Raw genomic sequence first — 18606 nt, 5'->3', positions numbered from 1 at the left:
TCAATCTTCACGCCTGTACCCAACCAAAAAGAAAATGTCCTGGCATGGTGACAGAAGATGGCCTCTCACTCACCCATTTCTTGCATAACAAAATGGGTAGACAAATGAATGATCTCCTATCCGACCTGGATCTCCAGATAGTAAACACTCTGGACTATGGGGATAACTCACTTGCACCTACTTATATAGGAAGAGGCTACAAAACCACGGTAGACTTCATAATTATATCAACATCCTTACAACTAAGAATAAAAAACTTTGAAGTCAAACCGAATCCTCAAAGTGACCATGCAATATTAACCTTGGAAGTCTCACTAAACTATCAACAATGTTCTCCAGTAATAATAGCCAATGCATTGACCCAGGAAAATATCAATATGGATAAAGTAAACGGGTACTCAATAAAATGGGGAAGGATAAACCCAGAGGAACTCACCAAAGAGTTAATAAGATCAGTCTATCCCCAAATCAAAATTTGTTTGGACATAGCAACTAAGGACGTGGAGCTTCTAAATAACTTTGCCCAAATTATGGACAAACTAAAGGTTTTACTCACAAAAACACAAAAATCCGGTCCATCCCGGCCCAAAGGCTGGTTCAACCAAGAGTGCACTAAGGCTCATACAAAATTGAAGCTAGCCTTAAACAAAAACGAAAGGGATCCCCGCACAATAGCCACCCTCAGAAGTGAATATCACAAAATTAGGAAAAAGAGGAAAGAGGAACTGAAGCAAGCGCTGTGGCATGAACTCCACACCAGTGCCCAAGAAAAAAACTCTCAAGCCTTCTGGAGAATTATAAGAACTCCTTTCTTGGCAGACGACACTTGCCCAAAAATCGAAGCTGCTATAGACGCTGCAACTTGGGTATCACACTTTACCAGCATCTTCCAAAAACCAACCTCTGATCAAGAGACGGAAGAGGAGGAAAAAACATTCCTACCATACCCTATAGACATAAATTTTGAAATCTCTGAGATTCTTGTGGCATTGAACTCAACCAAAAAAGGAAAAGCTCCAGGGCCGGACGGAGTCCCGGCAGACTTTTTTAAACACCAAACAGAACTTTGGGCACCGATTTTAACAAGGGTCTGCACCGCTACGGCAAAATTAGGAATTCTGGAGTCATGGACAAGGTCCATCATGGTGCCGATATTTAAAAAAGGTAACCGTATGGACCCTGCCTGCTATCGCCCAATTTCTTTGCTGGACTCACTGGGAAAAATAGCAGGAAGAGTGATTTTAGAAAGACTTCAGGACTGGGCGGAAGAGAGAGGCATCCTATCCGACCTTCAATTTGGATTTAGAAAAGGACTAGGTACTGTGGAACAAGCCCTAAATTTATCGATAATCTTTGGAAAATATGTGCATGCAAAGAAAGCAAAACTTTACATGACCTACGTAGATTTGTCCGCGGCTTTCGACTGCGTCTCCCATACAAAATTGTGGTCCCTTTTAGCACAGATGGGGGTAGATCCATCACTCCTGAACTTTTTAAGGGAACTCTATTCCAATCCATCCGCAAGAGTCCGCTACGGGACAAAGGGGGAACTGACGGCGTCTTTTAGAGTAGAGCGTGGGGTCAGACAAGGATGTGTCCTGGCACCCTTCCTTTTCTCCCTCTATACCAACAACTTGGAGGTCGAGCTCCTGAAGGGTGCCCGTGATCTTCCACTGGCCAAACATCGCCCGATCCCCGCTCTACTCTACGCGGACGACGCCGTCCTCCTTGCACAAACCCCCCGTGAACTCCAAAGGTCCCTTAATAGATATTCGCAGTTTATGAGAACCCTTGACCTTCATATAAACGTAAAAAAGACTTTCGTAATGAAGGCTGGGGTTGGGAGGAAACAGCAAAACTCCATCTACCTTGGCAGCCAAAAAATAGACTCTACAAATGAATACTGCTATCTGGGAGTCATGATAGATAATAAACTCTCCTGGAAACCAGCAGTAGAAGCCAGAAAACATTGTTTTAAAAGAGCATTAGCCGCATTGGTGTCATTTACACAAAAACTAGGAAAACGTCCGCCCAGGGAATTGATAACCATATACAAAGCTAAATGTCAATCTACAGCTTTATACGGAGCAGGACTATGGGGCCATACGGATGTCACCTCTCTGCAAATTGCAGAAAACAAGTTTTTCAGATTCCTCTTATCCGCCCCCAAAAGTTCCTCGACTTACGCCTGCCACTTAGAATTGGGGGCACCATATATCGAAGATCTTGCCAAAATTCAACCACTCCTCCTTTGGCGACGTATCTGGGCGTCAGATAAAAACGACATTACAAAAACAATACTGGCGGATGCAATGTCTCTGGACTACGTTTTAAAAATTAAATGGCTGGCCTATATCCGGACCTTTCTCTTTGACCTTGGAATAGAAAAATATTATTCAAACCCCGAAAAAATTGGAGAACTCTCAAAAAATAATTTAAAAAAACGAGCCTTGGACCATCTGGGTAATCTAAGACTACAAATAGAAGCTGGGAAACAGTCGGTGCAGCACGCAATAATGGTTCAATCTACCCTTTTAATGCAGCCCTATTTAAACCTTGACATTGGTACCTTCGAACGATTTCTCCTGATAAGATTCAGACTGAACATATTTCACAAACTGGTAGCTTTCCCAACGCCAAACGTTTGGGACCCAAATCCACTTCCATGTCCATGCGATGGGATATCAGGTCAAACCACCCTTCATACTGTTCTGTTCTGCAAATTTTATCAGGAACACCGCAAACTTTGGTTACTAACTCTTTTAAAATCTTGGGGTCTTAGACAATGCCGAGTAGCCATGTTGAGCTTGCAGCTTTTGGATACCGAAGCCACATGTTACCATGTTCTTAACTTTCTGAAATGTATATATGGACACAGGAAAAACCTTTAATTATAATAGTACTGTATAAATTACCGAAACTCCTTTTTGCTGTTTTTAAGTAATCTGTAATTATATTTCACTGAAGATTTTTTATCTGTACTGCTTTTATGGATCTTTAAAATCCGAATAAAGTTTATTATTATTATTATTATCACCAGGGAAGTCTGCTGCTGGTATTGAAAGTACATGTTTCAGTCTGCATGTCAGAATTTTTTTTAATGAAATAGAAGAGGATTTGAGAAGTCATTCAAAATGTGCCCTAAATTTTCTTTCTGCAGCACTAATCATACTATCTATGGCAAAATGAACCCCCTCATGTTTTTAAATTAAATGTTTTAAGATTTACCACTTTATTCCAATCAAGATGGCTTCAGGTGCACTATAATTTTGTCATAAGTCATAAGGCTGTTAGCACTCTAGTTGTACATTAGAACACTCTGGGAAGCTGCAGTAGAACACAGTCGGTCGATCGAATCCGTCATGGGGACACCGCACTAACAGGACGCTTTTAGCATTTGTGGTGGCAGCTTATTATGGTCTGCGCATGTGCTTGTCTTTGGATGCCAAAAACTTTACATTAATCTTTGGAATATCACCTTCTTGGATAAATTGTGTCTTTTACTTATAAACCCTTGACGTGTTTAAAACATTATCCGGATATCGGAATTTTGATATAGGCATCCGTACTGTTTTGATCAAACGTTTTCATTGACGTCATTCCGTCGCTTCAAGATCTGATAACACCCATGCCCTGACGAAGCTCCCATGGTTGGGGAGCGAAACGCGTTGGCTGTCTTATAAATGAAAAAATAAAAGAATTTATTTTTTGATATTACGTGGTCCTGGTCTACTTCATCCTTGGTGCTGCCTCCATTCTGTTTCTAAAGTCTTTGTCTGGATTTCCAGTAGGACCAAACCGCAGCAGGTCCTGGAGGTTATCAGCACAACAATAAATTGGACATTTGAGGGACATCGGAAAATAGAGGTGCTGGCTGCAAGATCCGCTGTGGAACTTTTTTCTTTGAACACAGAGGAATACATTTACAGTCTCTGCCCTTGTTGGATGTACATGTTTTACTGAGAATGTCAGACTTCATTCTCACATGACTGAGAAGGATAATGTGAATTTACAGAAAATATGTTTTCAGTTTAGCTTATAGATCACCTTTCAAACCTCTCTGGGAAAAGCATGAGAAAATAGTTTTCTCTCAAACATGATTCATGTTATCCCAGCAGAAGGCTTTTTCACATGGTAAAATCACCTTAAAACACACCACAATTCCTAAAATGAGTATGGTACCATCAACAAATGATTTGTAATGTAACTAAAGTCTTAAAACCTTCTATTAACTACAATGCTTTTTAATAAGGTGCTATCATGTATATTGGTCCCAAGATGGCTGCCAACACTTCTTGGATGAAGTGATGACAGCCAATCAGATCTCACGATGAGATGTGTCGTTAAGCTTTTAATATCTAAAAAACTACTTGAACAGATTTACACCATTTAACCACAAGGCACGAGTGTTAACCAAGGACTACCTCTTTGTCAAATTTGGTGTAATTCTGTTCAGCAGTTATGGCTGTAGCTGCGATTAAAGGTTCCTATGGAAAATTGCATGGGGAAAACACATTTTGGGAACCCCCTTTTTTCTCGACCCCTGTATCTATATATATATATATATGTATCATCAGATGTGGAGTTAGTTAAGTATTGTAAAACTTTGCATTCTCATAGAACCTTCCAATAGAATATTTTTATCCTCACTATTCTTGACACAATATGTTGCCCAGTCAATATTTTTCTCTTGATATTTTGTCCAAACACCATGCAGATGCACAATGAGATATTATGATCCCGAACAAAAAGCCTGAGGGGCCTATATTGTAAGACAACTCCAATGTGCCCAGCTGTGGATTTTGGGCACTAGCTCAGCCAGCACCTAGGGAAACCTTGCTAACATGCACATTTTTTAAACTTAGACACCTAGGGGGATCCAGGGTGGAGTGACTTGTGTTACTTCCAGCAGGTTTTCCTACCCAGAACCCCTTATAAACCTTAAAGTTTGGCTATAAAACACGTTTTCTTCACATTTCCGTGATGGAAAGTTTTAGAATCTGTGGGGAGCAACTAATTTACTACCATCCCTCCAAGTCTTTTGATTAAAATGATACCTTACCTGTGTGGGTATGACTCGTACTTGTAACATAAAAGGCCCGAAAATGCAAGGAAAGATGGGATTTTCTTGCACCCGCTGGGCAGTAAAAGACGGTGGGTGGGATAAAAGTAGGAATTATATTTGAAAATGAGGTAAATCTGCATGTTAACAATTCTGCTTGTTTGTTCCAGATAATCACATACCGAGACTACCTTCCCCATGTTCTTGGTGATAGGTATCAGAAAGAAATTCCTGAGTATTCTGGATATGATGAGTATGAGGACCCGCGAGTTGCAAACATTTTCTCCATTGCCTATCGTTATGGTCATACTTCAATTCCACCATTCGTCTACCGCTTGGACAATAATTATAAGCCACTTGGTGACAATTATAAAGTCCCTCTTCATAAAATGTTCTTTGCTACCTGGCGAGTCACAGAGGAAGGTAAAACACAATGTGTAGCTCTAAAACTGTGTAGTGTAATCTATTTTTTCACTCAAATGGCATTGTTTTAGTTGGTTTGGTGATGCCCAGGGACAAATTATAATGTATATTTATCTTAGAAACATTGGTGTAGTCACTAGGCACTTGTGTATTATAAAGACCTGCTGTAGCAGGAAACATACCTTTTGAAGTCTCCCAGTCACAAGTGAGGTCGAATTGAATAGAGTGCTCTAACTGCAGAAAAGATTAAAGTTTAGAGGTGTCCTTTGACCAGAATCAATGATGTAGTAGATTTAACAGTTCCTTTCTTTGGCACCTCAGTAGGTACTAAACAATACACATTTCATTCAGTCCAGATAGTATTGTGTTATTACATTACTCAAAAGTAAAGCGGGTACTTGAAGAAAGGCTAATAGAAATCTGCTGCTATCCGCAGGTTAAAACAAATGTGCTGAGGACATTTCCGGCTACTAACTAGTTCACCATTCTGTCCTCCCTGTGAAAAAGGTAGGCATTGATATTCCTGAAGTCATCAAGACTATAGTGATCCCTGCAGTTTCTGATATGTTGGCTATAACTTAGAAACAAACACAGCTGGATGTTATGGGCGTTTATTTATGATGTTGTCTGGCATCCTGGGCATCTTCTTTGAGATGTGTTTCTGCATCATGTCCATTTTACACCAAAATCTGTAAATTCTGTTCGTCACAGAAAATCTCTCTATCTATATTGTGTGTACATACCTTTTTCTGTTCTAAGATCAGAAAGACCAAACCCGGGAATTGCCTCAGCACTGCCCATACATTTCCTGCTAGTTGGGTGTCAGTTGCACTCCCTTCACTGAGCCATGCTACTCATCTAGCAGATAAGGCCTTTACGTTGTCGAAGACCTATTGTGAACAGTACAATATTTTCTCATGAATGGATTGCTTTCATGTCCACCGTACCTACCTGTTCCTGATTCATTGGCTTTCCTCATTATACCTCTGTTAACCACACCCAAATATCATTTTGCTCTCACTATGTTTTAATTGGATGGCATTATTCCTTCCACAGCTGACATCAGTAATGTCTCTTCTCAGATTTCCACGATATTACCATCCACTTTTAGCTCACAGTCCCTCTCTTCCTTTTCCCCTTTGACGATGGACCAAGTCCAGGATATTATCCTCACCACCTGTTCTGGCTTTCCATTGGAATTTTGTCCACCGGTGACCCTCGGTTGGTCTCCGCAACCATAGCTGGCTATCTTTATTGAAATGTTTCAGCAAGGATACTTTCCAACAAAATGGAAGGTGGCTTCAATTTTACCTCTGCTAAAAAAATTGCATCTTAATCCATTGGTTGAGAGTAATTATTATTCCATTTCGCGTCTTCCTTTCTCGTTGAAGATTGTGGAAAAAGCTATTGACTTACTTCTTGAAATCCAATAAACTGTTGGACCATTCTTAATTTGGTTTTCGTGGCCAGCGTAGCACTAAGTCTGCTCTTACTACCTCTTCTGAAGAATTGAGAGCAATCCAGGACAACAGAAAACCTGCAGCGCTGATTTTACTGGATCATTCAGTCGCTTTTGACACGGTCAATCACATGGCTTTGATTGACCGTGTCAAGTCCGCAGGCATAAGTGACACTGCCGCGGCATTGCTGACCTCCTTTCATTCAGAGAGAGAATAATTTGTATCAATGGCCGGCTTTCTTTCTAGCTCGTTCTTTCTTCCCTCCGGGGTACCACAGGCCTCATCTTTTTAATATAAAAAAAATGTGGTTGTCAGCTATGCTGATGATACCCAAATTGTTGTTTCCATATCTGAAAATCAGCAGGAATCAGTCGCTAATTTTCCTAGCTGTATGCAACATGTTGATCTTTGGATTCAAAATATTTGCCTAAAACTAAATTCCGACCAAACAGAGGTCTGATTCTTTTTGGTCTCCAAATTGGTGGCTCTCTGAGCTAAGCGATGTTCCTTTACCAACAGCAAAAGAAAAACATTTGGAAGTTGTCTTTGACAACCACCTGTCATTTGACAAGCAGGTGAATACAGTTACCTCCTCTGCTTTTCTTACTTTAAATATTTTTAAAAAGATATTTCCTTCTATTCCGATTGAACATGGGAAATTAGTTGTAACAACTCTCGTCCTCTCTAAAATTAATTATGGCAATGCCTTGCATATCAATCTTGAGAGACGTTTTCCGAATAAGCTGCAGATCCTCCAGAATGCTGCTGCCCGGCTGCTGCTTGGGATACAAAAGCATCAGTCTGCCTCTAAGGTATTCGTCCATCTTCACTGGTTGCCAGTACACAAATGTATTGACTTCAAGGTTTTGTGTATTGCTTTCAAGGCTTTGCATAATGAAGAACTGGACTAATTTAACCCCTTCGAGGCTGATGACGAGCTGGGCTCGTCATGGTGTAGCCTCCTCAAACACTGATGACGAGCCCAGCTCGTCATGAACAATGGGTTTTTTTAAAAGTCAGCATTCCAGAAGAATCAGAGCAGCGCGCATGTGGTTAAAAAGAAATTCATTGGGTATGTTCCTCCTAGGCCATTTCGTTCCTCCCTGGCTTTCAATCTGCTCGTCCAAAAAACCAAAAGAGCCTATTGGGACAGTAGAAGCTTTATTTATGGGGCAACCAAACGTTGGAATGCATTGCTACTCCACTTAAAAATATGTCCCCCCTTCTCCTCCTTCAGGAAGAATCTTAAAACCTGGCTGTTTTATTTGCAGACACTTATCTAGACTGCTATCTTCTTCTCTTTCATTCTTCTGTTGCTGGACCAGTGCCATGATGTTCATGGGCAATTGAGCGCTTTCATTTAATCTATAGGCTCACCTGCTCACCTGGCTCTCTTCCTTGCCTCTCAAATTCTCCTTCTCTTCCGAGCTATAGTAGACCTCTCCTCTCTGCCTTCTTTAAGTGCCTCCTGCATCGGTTAGCATGTGCACCTACAGCTCACCAGGTCTTTCAGATTATTGGCTGTCCTTTCATGAACCCTGGTCTATTCTTGGCATCTCACGTCCCACTTTGGGCCTCACCTGACACAATGAATTCTGTCCAAGCCATGGAATCCAGACGACCAGTGGCTTAGCTTGTCACTGACAAGCATCAAAATTAGAAGATTCTGTGTCTTCTCTCTCTGCTCAAAAACCACAAGCAGACCCATAGAATGGCAAGTGATCCATTATATTCTACTAACAAACAGAGCCACCTTCATGAAACACAATGTAAATGTCAGACCTCCGAGGACACTTTCTGAACTTAGTGTTGTTGGAAGTTGGCCCCAGGACTGTATTCATTCCTTTTGAAAACTCTACACAGGTCTGCAGCTCTGGCTTAGAAAGTGTCAACCAAATTCCCTCTAACAGCAATCCGACCTGCTCCAAGTCACGTAACTCCATGCTCCTCGCTGACTGACCTGCCGATGAAGCACAAATCAAAGTAACCATCAGTACTCATAGAAAGTCTGTGTCTCTCACTATTGAGGGCAAATCAATGGAGGCTTCATTTGCACTGCACAGCAACGGGCAGATGGCTCACCAATCACAACACCATAGAGGAGGACTAGATGCCTGGTGGTCCAATGAGGATCTCAGGTGCTAACACAGGGGCAAGACAGCACCAATCATAGTATCGTGCGAGCTGGCAAAGGTGAGTGGAATCCAGTGAGGATGACGTGCTTGGCCACACATATAATTTTAATTACCATTCTCCTCCCAATTGGCTGTTAACATCGTGTGACAAGAGGGATTGGTCTGGGATGCTGCATTGCTAAAATACTAGGCTGCAGAAGTGACAGAGAAATACAAATGCACATTGTCAGCTCAAATATGCATGAGCATTCTAGGACCTGGCAGTATTGTAAGGAAAGCATTAGTCTGCGCCTAGACACCCTTGGGTAGTAGCTGCGCATTAAAAATTCCATAAATAAATTAAATGCAATAATCTAACTCACAATGAGTATCACTCTGCAGGGCTGCCCCAGCTGATCCAGTGAGGATCTCAGGCGGTCACTCAGGAGGTGAGGCAGCACCAATCACAGTGTCAGTGGAAGCAGGCCGTGGTGCCTAGGATCTAATGAGGATCTCATGTGTTCACTCGACTTTAACAATTGACTAAGATAATTTTGACTCATTGAATGCTCAATCACGAGGATTAATTTAGAAAGCACAGATCAACCAGGTCCTTGCCAAAGAGACTTCTCAGTTAAGATCCAGATTCCCCTTCATGATCTTATAGACTCACAATGTGCTCCCTCCACATCTCCAACTGTCATATAGTAGCCTGTTGGTTGTTTTTCCAGATCAAAGTTTTGCAGAGGTATTGCCTGTTGGTCAAGTTTGAAGCAGAGACTTCAGAGCAAGTTGCTGTTTTGTCTCTGCACTGTGCACAGCACATACATGTTAGTGGCTCATTCTTGTATTTGTGGGATACCCTTTTAATGACAATTAATAAGTATGTTCTGTATCAAACAAGGCACAGAATATAAATATGACTTATAAACAGCCTGGAAACTGGAATGATCGGTACTGGATGGACTACAATATTTGACGTGTTTTATGTGATTTCTTTGGCAACACTTATATGACTTGGCATGACAATAAAGTAGAAGATGTTGTACTGATGTTATTAAATCAGTTTAATTGTCATGATGATCCCAGACCAAGATTACCCAATGTGGGTTCAAATGGGATGGATATGCATCATAGTTTAAGATCTCCACCTCAGGTAAAATTATATTCAATGACTACAAGTAGAACTAATTTTCATATTTTCGGGCGGATTCTGATGCAATTTGGAAATCATTGCAACCTAATCAGTTTGGGAATGGTTTTTGACCGACTTGGTTCTGGAGAGACTGATCTACTGATTATGATGCATCAGGATGCTTCCAAATATGATTAGGTCAGACTCCCATTGACTTAAATGGCAGCCTATGTTCCGACCAAATGAATAGGCTCCCATTGAAGAAAGGGGTGGTTGGGGAAAATCAGACACCCTGTGGTGGGCACCCCATGGTGCCTGCCACACTGTGCCTGGCAGGTAAGGGGGAACGCAGCGGGTACCCTAAAAGCCCGATGGGGAAGGCTCTGTGTGAAGGGGGGACTGCTACGTGCCGCTAAAGTCTGATTCCGACTGCCAATTAGAGTCAGACGGCACGATTCGGAAAGGCTGTCTGAATCCAGCATTGTAATCGGTCGTTCGGAAACACTGCCCTTAGAGACGTATGAGTCTGCTCCGTACGGCTCGGTCATTCTGAATTCTGTCGGGTTCAGATTAGATATTCCTAACGCCTAACTCGCATCATAATTGGTCAGTCGTAAAACTTTTCGATTAGGTCGGAAAGACACATTCCTGATCTGATTTGCACAGAGCAAATGCCATTAGGAGACCTTCCAAACCACTTCAGAATCGGCCCCTTAGCGTTTACTCTGAATATCTGTGACGGACCTTCCCTGTAGTGCCTATGTTTTACACTTCCATCCTAGACATAATAAATCGGAGTTAAATGCAGCATTTGCCATGTTGCCATTTTTAGTTGCTTCTTTTTTGACATAGTATTACATTTTTAATAGTATTACATTTAAATTTATGTAAATTTGTATTACTTCTTTTGTATTTTTGCTCGTTTGAATGGTGATAATTATTTTTTCAATATTAGTGGGTGAAATGTATGTTATGTAATACAGAACGGCCATGCTAACTAGACATTTAGGGTATAAAAATACATAAGAGTGCATTGTGTACACAAGCTATGATCACAAAATTCTAAAAAGTAAATATATGCAGACATGGGCCAACCAATGGAGCTTGTGTGAATCTTTGTTGCTCACAGTACAGAGAATCTTAATCAACCACAGTCCAGTCTTTCCTGTTTTTGCCCACTTTCACACATCCCAAAATACTCATTAAGAAAACCAGAATTGTTACTTTATCATAGAGATTCAATGTTACAAATTGAAAGCAATGGCCTAGTTCCTTATCTGAGATTTGAAGTTCAGATGTTTTGTTTATTGTCTGTTGTCTTTGCAAGAGGTATTAACCCTATGCTACTTGTCTGTTGTCTTTGCAGGAGGTATTGTCCCTCAGCTCATTGTCTGTTGTCTTTGCAGGAAGTATTAACCATCTGATCATTGTCTGTTGTCTTTGCAGGAGGTATTGACCCTCTGCTCCGTGGCCTGTTGGCAAATGAGGCAAAGCTGAATATGCAGGACAAAATCCTCAGCGACGAGGTGCGAGAAAGGCTCTTTGAAAGACCCCCAAACCCAGGACTTGACTTGGCTTCTTTCAACATGCAACGGGGGAGAGATCACGGGCTTCGTGGTAATAAGATATTCAGCTTTCTCATGAGAAAAGAATACAAACAAACATATTAAACCACAAACACACTTGTTATGTATAGAAGCATCACACACAAACAGTCAATAGCATACCGTACCAATCAAAATGATCAATAGTTACATTAAAAAGTATTGTTTCTCTCCATCACAGTGTTCTATAAAGCTATTTTTAGTGGAGCTGTGTAAACATATTGTATTAGAAAACATGAATGTCACTTTAGCACAAGTTTTTGTTATCAATATTCAAGCATCCTATTTTTTGGGGGGAAAATAAATGTCTTTGTAGTGGGGTATATTAGGGTGGATTAAGGGTAGACTGAAGTGGAGTCAGGCAGAATGGGGTAGATTGGAGTGTAGTGGGGTAGATTGGAGTGTATAAAATTGGAGTGGAGTGTGGGTAGATTGGGGTAGACTGGAGTGGAGAGGGGTACACTGGGGAGAAGTGGAGTGGAGTAGATTGTAGTAGAGTGGAGTGGTGTAGATTGGAGTGGGGTGGGATACATTGGAGTAGAGGGTGGTAGATTGGGGTGGGGTACAGTAGGGTAGATGGTAATGGGATCTATTTTGGAAGGTTGGAGTGGGATAAATTGGAATGGATTGGAGTGGTGGATTTGAGTGTTGGTGTTGAGTGGGGTAGATTGTACTAGAGTGGAGTAGGATTGATAGACTGGAGCAGAGACTGGAGTAGAATGGAGTGGGTAGATTGGAGTGGAGTGGGGTAGACTTGAGTGGAGTGGGATAGATTGGAGTGGACTGGGGTACATTGGGGGTGGAGTGGAGTGGGATAGATTGGAGTGGAGTGGGGTGTGGTAGATTTGAGTGGCGTAGATTGGGGTAGTGGATTTGGGAGATTGAAGTGGGATGGGGTAGATTGGAGTGGATTGGGGTAAATTGTAATCTGGTAGATAAGGGTGGATTTGGGTACTGTGGGACAGATTGAAGTGGAGTGAGGTAGATTGAGGTGCATGTGGGGTGGGTTGGGGTACATTGGAGTGCAGTGAATTTGGGTAGATTGAAGAGGAATGGGATAGATTGTAGTTGGATATATTGGGGTAGATTGGAGTGGGGTATATTGGAGGAGGATACATGAGAGTGGAATTGGGTAGATTGAGCGGAGGAGAGTAGATTGGAGTCAATTGGATAAAGTGGCGTAGTTTGGAGTCGGGTAGATGGGGTTGATTTGAGGTGAGTGAGGTAGATTAGAAAGGAGTGGGGTAGATCAAATTCATTTACAGGGCAGTAAACATATGTTGTGTGCAAGAAAAAAGCCTTTTCTTTCAGAGCAAGATTGTCACATACATTCTTTTACATTGAAACCAGAGAAAGAAAAGTAAACACCAAGCTCTCTCTGAACACAAAGCTTGACATTTGACCTATGTCTTTGAGTGCACAGCAAATGTGACAAGATAAGAACTAGATTTAAAGGCCTGTTTACAGAAAACGAGTTCATGGAAGAATACATTAAACAGGGTTTGCACCACCTGAGGGACGAATTCAAGCTGGACAGCCTAAATCAAATAGAGCCAGCAAATAACATACAAGCAAATGTGAGTTACAAACCACAAAGCCAATGGTCAGCAATGGGCAGAATGCATTCCCAGGGAATCTTTCAGAATGCCCTAAGAAGTCGTTAGCAAACCGGACAAATGCGCTGTCTGATAGGCTTTGACCTAAAAAATGATTACTTTGGAGAATCCACATCAGGCCTTCATTTCCGCTTATACACTGACAGGTGAGGTCTAACAGATCTACAAAATACAGCCCCAGAAGGAAGCCTTGCATTGGATGTGTGTTCGGCACTGTAGTACACATGCAGTGTGTTGTTGTAATGCATTGTTTTTTGATAAACACAAATGTTTTCACCTTTAGGATGTCGTGCTAAGTCATAAAGCATAAATAAGCAGCCTGCAAATAAGCCAATAAAGTGAGAAACAATATTCTCTGTCAGATTCTAAGTCCAAAAGTAATACAATTCAAAATTGAACCGAAACAAAAAGCAATGATGTTATTACTTTCAACACCATAATTACTAGTTGTGTAGAACGGATTCGTATTTTTACTGCCCCAGGCAAATTCCTAAGCTCCTTGTTGATATATTTACTGAATGTGATAAAGGGCCACATTCCCAGCTGTATCCCTGGGAATTAGGCATAAAATGCAGAAGTGTTAATTAATGCACCAAATTCTAAATGTTTGGCCTCTTGTCTGGCTATTTTCCACAATACATTTTGTCAGGTTTGACATGCCAACAATTTTCAGGGAAAAATTGAATAGGCACAGGCATTATAAATCTGTAATTATTTCATACCCATTCCCTGTGCAAATTCCTTTGGCTCAATGGACAGAATTTACTTGCAAGGTCAAAGTCGAGATCTAGGTCTACAATCAAAAAAGAAACAAATTAGCTTGTTTGATACTAGCACTAAGACAAGTTCTGCAGAGCTTTACAAAATATAATATGCTTTTTGGAAAAATATCCCATCAGATGGGAGAGAATAGAAAGAAAATGTGGTGGTTGTAAACCAAGGAGATAACCTTCCTGTTAAGGAAGTGTCTTGTTTTGAAGTAGAGTGCGCATGTCCACATTTTTAACTGGTTATAAAGATGCTTGTGCTTTTGCTGTGATATCCATGTCTTCTCTTTGTTTGTTTCAGGCTATAACTCTTGGAGAAGGTTCTGCAATCTCCCAGCACCTAGAAACCTGCGGGAGCTGGCCGTGGTCCTGAAAAACACAAAGCTTGCCAGAAAGCTTCTTGAAGTGTACAAGACACCTGAAAATATTGACATTTGGCTTGGTGGAGTGGCAGAGCCCTTTGTCAAGAATGGAAGAGTTGGACCCCTCTTATCCTGCCTTTTAGGAACGCAGTTTAGGAAAATCCGTAATGGAGACAGGTAATAATAAATATGGAACTATAATGTGATATCCCAGACTCTATCTCAAACCCATTCCGTGAATAATTAGTATGCAATTGCCATTGTTTTACTAGCTATAAAGGCGAGGTTAAATGCTGGAAATATGCGTAAAAATTGCCTTTATTCAATGTTCTAGGAGCACTTCAACCAGCAGAATTCCATTCTGCTTGGAGTGCTGTACTTCCTTGCACTGTTCCTGACTATACATGTAAGGGTCATCTTTAATTTGAGCCAAATGTACCGCTTCCATGCATATTCTAATTCTGCCTCTTCTCCACTCTCAGTAGTATACCTGTCCCAGAAGGGCTGCCACCTTGTCGATTCCGTATGGTCAAATCAGTCCAATACTAGTAGTAAAGTGAACTTTTTAATGTTAACTTTGAAGAAAGGGCACACATTGTGTAAATATTTCTGCCTCCAGTATTTGTCAGGATTAATTTTATCATTACATCACTAAGACGACTGGTCTAGAGTATAAGTATTCGTACAGCGTGTGCATTTCCATGGTGACGCCGTCATAGTGTGACGTCTTCCACTACCAGCGACCATTTCAGGAAGGCAGCGTACAGAGTGTGTGTCTCCATGGTGACGTTGTTTACGATTACCATTGTGGGTTTACAGTAAGTCAGTGCTCTGCATCTTTTTCTCTGTGTTATGTGGAGCTTTGGCCGTGTTGGAGTCAGGAGAAACAAAAAGCTGTTAGTGTTGTTGATGATCCTGGATCTTCTGAGTCAAGTGGGGAGAATGTCATCTTGTATGTTGAAGAATAGATCTGGAGTGTTTCCGCAGATGTTTATTCTATCAGAAGCCCTTACTGTAAGGTAGGTGTCGAAGGTGTGTGTGTGTGAGCATGATGGCTGAGTTGGGGTCACCTTTTACGTTAACCTGGGAGGAAGACAGGAAAAACATCCAACATAAGAATGTTGTTGCTAGGAATTCTATGAATAGATCTTTGGCATATGGAGGGAAGCCCATAGAGGTTGTGGGTCATCCATATTGCGTTGGCTAGAACAGCGCAATTAGGAGATAATTATGGATCCTAATAATACTGAGCAAGTGCTCTTGAAAAAGGAGTGTATGGTGGTTTGGGCTTTGGATGAGAATGTATGGGAGAGAAGATTTAGGCACTTTTTTTTGAAAATTTGGAAAATTCAAAGGGTTCAGGCACAAAATTCAGCTTAAGTAGCAAGCTGAAGCTGTGGTGCATAAGGTGGGAATGATTCCATTCTTGGTTAGACCAGAGTTGAAGAAGGAATTGGACAAGTTATGTACACAGGGCATTATTGAGCCTATTGAAGGTTCAGAGTGGTTGTCTCCTGTGGTTTTGGCATGCAAACCCAAAGGTAGTTGACTTTGGTGTGTATATTTAAGGGATTTGAATTACGGAATTTGGGTTGACCCTCATCCCGTGCCCAACATCATCCAGATGCTTTCACTGGTTATGGGTGCCAGAATGTTTTCCACATTGGATATGGCATTGGCATACTATCAGGTAGTTTTGGAGCGGGATTCACAGCATCTTACTTCCTGTATAACTCCGGAGTAGGCTACTCAATTCAAGAGGATGCCAGTTGGATTAGCCTCTGACTCTGCTGTTTTCTAGTGCCTGTCATGAACTAAGGAGCACATCAAATATTTAAACATATCTGGTCTATGTGCTTCCTCTCAGGTAGACCACTCCAACAAAATACAAGGTCTACTTCGTTCCCACATCCGCAATTCCTGGATGCAATAACACAAGGCTGGCTTTTTCGGCTTAATTCGTTGTGGATATGATACCTATCTGATAAAGCTGCAGCCCACAAAGTCAAGTGGCTACTGGTTAATGCATAACCCAGTCCCCACACACCCACATGCAATGCCACTGGGTTTGCATTCAACGCTGCAGTCAGTGGCGTAACATTAGCCCCCATAGCCTTTGCAGTGCAGGGGGGCGAGCTCTAGGGGGAACCCCTCAGGCACTGTGCACAGGCAGCGGGCCCCTGACCTGAGAGGTCCTGCCTGGGTCCAGAGGGTGGAAGGCCCCCTCCATGTACTTTTCAGGGGGGGTCTCCTTAAGTATCTTTAAGCCACTGACTACAGTCAGTATTTCAAATGCCTACCCGGCCCTCTGATGCTCTCTGCAGTGATTGCCCCCCCCTCCAGAGCCATAGGGCACCTACACTCCCCATTTACAACCTACTCAGAGCAAGTGAGAATCAGAGTAGAAAAGGACCCATTATTAGGTTGGTATTGACGATCCGCATAAGTAAAAGTCACTGGTAACATTGAGCCTGCATTTTATTGCCTATTGTGGCCCCAAAAACTCATAACGCTGGATGTTTGTGGTTGAAGTTACTGGACGAAAGGAACAACAATTGAGCAAGCCAATTGGTCGAGCTCTCCTGTACTGCATGCACATATGTAGACAATGCAGCACACGTTGGTAACACATACCTATAACTGAACAAACAGGTAGCAAATAAAAATCCATGTAGAAATCTTAAACACAGGAAATATGCATACATCCGACACATACATCATACATGCATACACAGACAACACTACAAGTGCACATTTTCACCCATATTCAACTACAGAGACGGAAAATCTATCTTTAAGGTATGTTATTTGTAAAACTGAATAAACAGAAAGCTCTTAAGTGCCCCTAAACCTGCACATTTTGTGGGAAAGTGTGTATCTCATTGACAGAGCTGTTTTATGTTTCTGAACTAGAAACAGAGAGCCAGGCAAAGTATAGTCCTGAATGGAAAACAGCACAAACGTGGCTTAGAAATAGGATCTTTTTGTCTGTCTGCAGCTGTGGCCAGAATGAACGCCAAAAACGTCACTACACTCCTTCATAGGTTCTTCCCAGCTATAAAGCTGGACACCGAATGTAGAAAATCCCCCACTACGGCCACCGCTCTGGACAGATGAAGAGGTTCCTGCTGCACTTTGACAGGCCTAACTCCTGCCTATTGGAAGGTTAACCCATTTGAAAATAGAGCATATGGAGCATTGAGCCTGCTTACCAGCCCTTCAGGTCACACAGAGGTCATGATTTTTCATGTAGCAAAAACAAGAGATGGGCATCTGGGGCCGTATAATGCACTGTCATTGTTTGCCCCTGGTGGATCTTTTATAAATGTGTGGCGGGTGCAGACTATGCACCCCATTATGGTGAAGCTGCTGCACCCAGGGCATTCGCGAACCTGCGCTGCCCCCAGTGCAGCACATTCTTGTGAAACCACGAAGTAGTCACTCTGTGTTTTCACAGTGCAGGCAGCTACCCCCCTGCACTTTTAAAGGGGTTTAGAGAGTACCTTGCAGATGGGTGCAGTCAGTGCCTGCACCTGCCTGCAAGGGGATGTCTGAGGGTCCATAGGACCCCTTTTCTCACCTCCAGAGAACTGCTTTCAGGGTGCGCACTAACAGTGTGCCCACTAAGAGTTTCTTTGCCTCTATGCCTACGTCTGTAGCTTGTTTCCGTTCCAGGGAAGGCATGGCTTGGCAGTTCGGGCTGGACTGTTCCCATGAAGCACAGGGTCAGACTGATTTGCATATGGCCATGTCAGAACTGGGGTGGTGTGGAGTGCAAAAAAAGATGGATTTAGGCCCAGATCTCTGTACTGGGGTGAATGTATGACATTGTTCTGCATTCTGTCCATCATCTGTGGTTTTTGCATACGTCTGTAATATGGCAAGGGTGCAGAGGCAAAGGAATTCCCTCATTTGCATAGGACACACCCCTACGCAAATGAGGGAACGCCCCCTGATGGTAAGGCTGGCGCTATTAGTGCACCAGCGCTATCAGTATCACTGTAGGGGACTCACAAGCACCTGCGCCGCCTTCTGTGATACCAAAGTACGCCAGGGGCGCGCA

General features: G+C 42.2%; 1 protein-coding gene across 1 annotated transcript in view; it reads left to right on the top strand.

Annotated features, from left to right (window-relative positions):
• The window catches only part of LOC147701416 (myeloperoxidase-like), a 236909-nt gene that overhangs the window by 215817 nt on the left and 2486 nt on the right, over nucleotides 1-18606 (top strand). The window contains exons 10-12 of the mRNA XM_086930101.1: nucleotides 5233-5485; nucleotides 11641-11811; nucleotides 14483-14720. Of these exons, the coding sequence (XP_086786227.1) occupies nucleotides 5233-5485; nucleotides 11641-11811; nucleotides 14483-14720 (662 nt within the window). The remainder of the gene's footprint in view (nucleotides 1-5232; nucleotides 5486-11640; nucleotides 11812-14482; nucleotides 14721-18606) is intronic.

Source organism: Lissotriton vulgaris, chromosome 7 (assembly GCF_964263255.1).
Source record: "Lissotriton vulgaris chromosome 7, aLisVul1.2, whole genome shotgun sequence".
Classification (NCBI taxonomy): Eukaryota; Metazoa; Chordata; class Amphibia; order Caudata; family Salamandridae; genus Lissotriton; species Lissotriton vulgaris.
The sequence above is the reverse complement of the archived record's forward strand: the minus strand, read 5'-3'. Positions and strand labels throughout refer to the sequence as shown.